At 35.8% G+C, this 5,153-nt stretch overlaps 1 gene segment (V, D, J or C); it reads left to right on the top strand.

Moving 5' to 3' along the window:
• Positions 1-479: 479 nt before the first annotated feature.
• LOC140333452 (immunoglobulin heavy constant mu-like) overlaps positions 480-5,153 on the top strand; it is a gene marked incomplete in the record, with an annotated part of 720,383 nt that continues 715,709 nt past the window's right edge. The window contains 2 exon segments of the C gene segment in view: positions 480-537; positions 643-921. Coding sequence covers positions 495-537; positions 643-921 — 322 coding nt within the window.

The raw sequence follows: 5,153 nt of genomic DNA, 5'->3' as shown, positions 1-5,153 counted from the left end.
AGCTTTGATACATCAGATCTTATTGCCATGTAGCAAGGTTTGCTACATGTCTTTTTATCCTTAGAGAATTTACCATCTACAAGGCATTAGACCATGCAGTATGGAGGTGTGAATGGGTCTACAAGAAGGCATTGTTCTAATAGAGCAGATAAAAGTTAGTGTGTATTTCCTAGATTTTCTCCCTTTTTGCTCTCTATTAACAGCAGAATCTTCATGACATAAAGACATGATACATGATTTTATTGAGCCATGGATAACAGTATAAGCCCAAAGTGGTTCTAAACACTCTATTCTAATAGTTTTTGTGGGCTATTTCTTTATTCTGTAGTCTGCAATATAATGGGGTAAGTTTAGGAACATTTCATGTAAAATAGGATTATGCAAATAAGCATCAGTTTTCTTTATAAGCATGGAATATAGAACATTATCTATGTTTATTTTACACAGACATTACCAGACTGAGATTTATAGATTTGAATTGAAAGGCTATTGGGATGGACTTGGCTATATTTTATTTGTGTTTTCTGTATTTATCAGGTAAGTTAGTAATTTGAAAAGAAAAAAAGTATTCTTTTATTTAATGAATAAAGGTTAATGTAGATCATTATTACAATGTCCTTATACTGTATTTGTTTTTCAAAGGAACATCAGCATCCATTGTGTTAACGCAGAACAATGACCAAATTGCAGAAGTTGGAAAGTCTGTTCAGTTAGAATGTGAAGTCAGTGGGTATAATATTAATGATCATCACATGCACTGGTTCAGGCTGGAACTTGATGGTAAAATGGTTTGGATTTCAGCCTTTAGAACTGGACATACTACTTATATCAATGATGATTTCAAGGGAAGAGTCACTCCATCAACACGTGGATCCACTGCCCTGCTAAAGATTGACAGGGTGACTGTATCAGACTCTGCAATGTATTATTGTTCTCCTGACACAGCACAGAGAGGAACTTCTATTTGAGCCCTGTTTAAAATGCAGCATACCAAGCCAATAAATACAGCAACCCATACATATGTCTTTTACTTATGCAAAGTTGCTAATTAGTGAATCCTTACTGTAGTTTATTTTCAACTCTATGAATATAATGTGTTTTGGATGTTTGAAAACTAATGATGGAACAACATTGCTGGATTTACCTTGGTGAAATGTGGAAACATTAACAAAAGTCATGTGACAGTCATGTAATCACAATGCCTAAGCTGTATATTTCTCATGATGTGTTTATAATGTCATGGGCAGTGCAGTGGCTCAATAGTTAGCACTGTGGCCTTTGCAGCACTAGGTTCCAGGTTCGTATCTCGACCAGGACACTATCTGAATGGAGTTTGCAGGTTATCCTCGTGTTTGTGTACGTTTCCGCCATTCCTACATTTCAAAAACTTTCAGTTAGGTTAATTGGCTTCCCCCAAAATTAGCCATAGTTTGTGTTAATGACAAAATAGCTATGGTAGGGACAGTAAGTGACATGACTATGGACTTTTTATTAAAATAAAAATATAAACAAAACTGTGCCACTTAGCAACAGAGACATTTTTTAAAGGTTCTTTTCCTTAGCAGTGATACATGGTGAAATAAGTCTAGTTCTACCATGACTAAATAATACAAAACCTGACACATTAAAGGATAACTAGGAGAACATTTTTCTGAATAATAGCTACTTGGGCAAAAAAAAAGTTTAAGTTTGTGGCCTTTTTGGCTTTTATTTTATTTATTTGGTTGACTAAGGTCAGAGGATTTAAGTATAGATCTAAAGATGTCAGATGCACACTGCTGATCTCAGTGTGATAGAGACTACAATTATTCCCATTGTTCCCATTCCCATACCACTCCAACTAAAAAAATGCCTTTGGTTATATTTAAAGCTTGGTAATAGAAATGGTTGCTGCTATTACGCCAATCTGATTAGAAACAGTCCATGGGTGCATTGTGGCTTACAAATCTTAGGCTTACATTTGGCATGATGGGATCTTCTTACAGAAGGGCAAAACATTTTGATTGGCTGGTTGGCATGCAGACATACTTAGAAAGGTTATTTTTATTTAGATGAAATATAAAAGATTTTGAATAACAATCACACCTGTAGTGTTTACCTTAATATATTAACCTCTAGTGCCCAGGGATCGCAGTACTATAGGTTAAATGGCGTCAAAATTCAAAACCTCTAGTGCTCTCTGATTGGAGGAAAGTTTTCAGAGAGCACTAGAGGTTTTGAATGGGGAGACTTGTCCCCATTTAACCTCTAGTGCCGGGGATCACACACTGAGCTGATCAAAGAATACAGTCATTGATCAGCACAGTCCCCCTTTTTTTTTAGTTTATTAAAATTAAAATTCAATCTCGATTGGCAAATTTACACCAGCCGTTCTCACAGTATCGGTAAGTGAGAATTCGCCATGAGATTGAGTTTAAAAACTTGCTCTCTCATCCCAACAAATTAAGCCTGCAGTCTGTAAGTTTGATTATTGAACCACCAGATGATGGGTCTTATAGATAAAGACAGGTTAGAAGAGCAAGAATAAAGTTATAGTTTAGGGAGAAATGGCTTAAAACTCAACATGTCATTTAGACCTGGATATTTGGTAGCCTGTAAAGTGACTATCCATTTGCATTCTTATTGCTAGAAGAGGGTATCAATGTCACCTCCCTGAGGGTTGGGGGGGATATATTTCAGTCCAAAAACATTTTAATCCTTTTGGGTTAAATCCATGTTTTGTTGCCATGTGATAACTCAATGGAGTAGTAATTTTCCCATTATTAATGGCATAAATGCGCTCATAGACATGTTTACGAAACGCTCTCTTGGTTTTGCCTATATAAAATGCTCCGCACATACATGTTATTATATATATGGCACCCAGAGTTGTACAATATATTTAGTGTTTGGGATGATGTGTTTGGCCAATCGGTAAAATAATGTTCATAGATTCCAATAACCATTTACACCGGGGGCACCATCCACATCTGAATGTGTCCCTGGTATAATTGATGGCTGGTGTGTTTAAGGAGGAGAAATGGTTTGTTACGAGTTGGTCCTTTAGGACTGGTGCTTTGCGAAATGTTACTTGTGGTCGTTTTCCTATGAAAATCTTGGCTTGGGAGTCAGCTTGTAAAATAGGTTTTTGAAATATGGATCTGTGTTGTTGATTGAAAGTAGGTATAGTTCTTGTTGTTGAATTTTGCATTATGGTAGGTACAGAACGTATTCCACAGTGTCACTATTTATTTACTAAAAAAAAAAAATAAGTACACCCTATGATTCAATAACTTGAATCACTATTAGCAGAAATATATTGAAGTCATTGTTGTCTAGATGATTTATTTGTGTGTAAATTGTAGTTTGCAAACTCAAAGGAAGTAAGGTGATGAATAAAAAAATCTAAAAACCTTTAAAACTCTACTTGCAGGATAAAGTGAAGATTATATTACCGAATAATGTTATATTTATCTGGGTAATGGAAAGCAATTTTTTTTTTTTTTGTATTCTCAATCACAAGCGTAATTTTTTTTTTATTTCTGTACTGACTGGTTCTATCAGGTTTGAGTTGGAATGTACCGATAAAACTAGAACTTGTACCATGGACTCAAATTAAAACCTAAGATACAGGGACCTCAACAAGCCTACTCTTCACTTCTTCCATCTGTTATAAATTTTTTTTATGCTACATACTCTACAAACTTTGAATACCTATTTATGTGAACCTTTTGTGCTCCAGGAAATAGGAAACAGAGCCTGAGAATGTAATGGGAGAATATAGAGACCCCTGTGTACATAAATAATACATACACAGAAACAAGGGCCCCTTTTATGTGTATTCTTCAACCTAAAAGAAGATTATACAGGCCCTGTATATGTCCTTATGATGTCAAACATTTACATTTTTTTTTAATAATGTTGCCAGCATCCTATGCAAATTTTGCCTCTCCTCCCTTTCTCATATCTGCCATAAAAAGGCAAACAGATGTGGTAGTGTTCCAGTAAAAGGTTGCGGTGTGTCCAGGACATACAGTAGTTGGATAGACAATACCAGAACATGTTTCTTTTGTATTGTGTGCTCTGTCTCTCCTCACTACTTGGTAAGTCAGGTCAGGAAAGGCGTAAATAATTTTGATGGCATAATAATAGTTTCTCATGTATAACATTTTCCTCTTATCCAGGAGTCATGTCAGTATCACTTATTCAGTCCACTTCAGAAGTTAAAAAACCTGGAGAGAGTGTGAAGATGTCCTGTAAAGGAAGTGAGTTTGATATTGAAAGCTACTTAATACACTGGGTTCAACAAGTTCCAGGAGGAGGACTGACATGGATTGGGTGGATTGATCCTGAGGTTGAAAGTACACATTATTCCTCTTCATATGAGGGAAGATTCACAATAACATCTGACACCTCTGCAAACACAGCATATCTACAAATAGACAATGTGAAAGTGGAAGACACAGCCACATATTATTATGCTAGAGACACAGTGATTAAAAAGTGGTATCTTCCATACAAATACATAAAATCAGAGCCCGCTTTATACCACAAGGGTGCAGGAGATCCTCAGGATTGCTCATAACATTTTATCCTGAAACATTCATACATTCAGGGTGGCTGGAATATATTTTATGTATTATACTTATTATTTATTGCTTACCTTTTATGTCTCATTCTCTGAGACTTCTAACTTAAACATTACATTTTAACTTTAATTGAATTTATATTTGTCTATAAACTAAATACAAGTGTGCTGAATGATATTTTGTTTTTAAGTTTTTTTTTAGATTTTTATATTCTATTTAGGTAGCCCATCCACAACCATATTATTAAACCACAATAACTTGCTTTATCACCTAAAAGTTCCCCACAATTGACATTGGACCCCCCCCCTTTTTCAACCAGACTTCCATTAACTTCTAGCGCCTTGGAGGACCTCAACCTGCCACAGTGCACCAGCCTGACTCCTCACATTTGCTGGCAGTGTCAGTGATGTCAGTCTCTTACAATCCAGGCTGAATAAGAAGGAAAGCTGATTCAGCAGACACTTTCATTTTTTCATTCTGTCTTGCACTGTAGTCCTGGTTTTTTGCACTACTATAGTTCAGCATTATCTGGCGGTTGTGTATACTTTGCAGACTGAGCCTCACATAGGCATCTACTATATAGAT

This window comes from Pyxicephalus adspersus, chromosome 6 (genome assembly GCF_032062135.1).
Source record: "Pyxicephalus adspersus chromosome 6, UCB_Pads_2.0, whole genome shotgun sequence".
NCBI lineage: Eukaryota > Metazoa > Chordata > Amphibia > Anura > Pyxicephalidae > Pyxicephalus > Pyxicephalus adspersus.
Note: the sequence above shows the minus strand (reverse complement) of the source record. Positions and strands in the feature narration are given on the sequence as shown.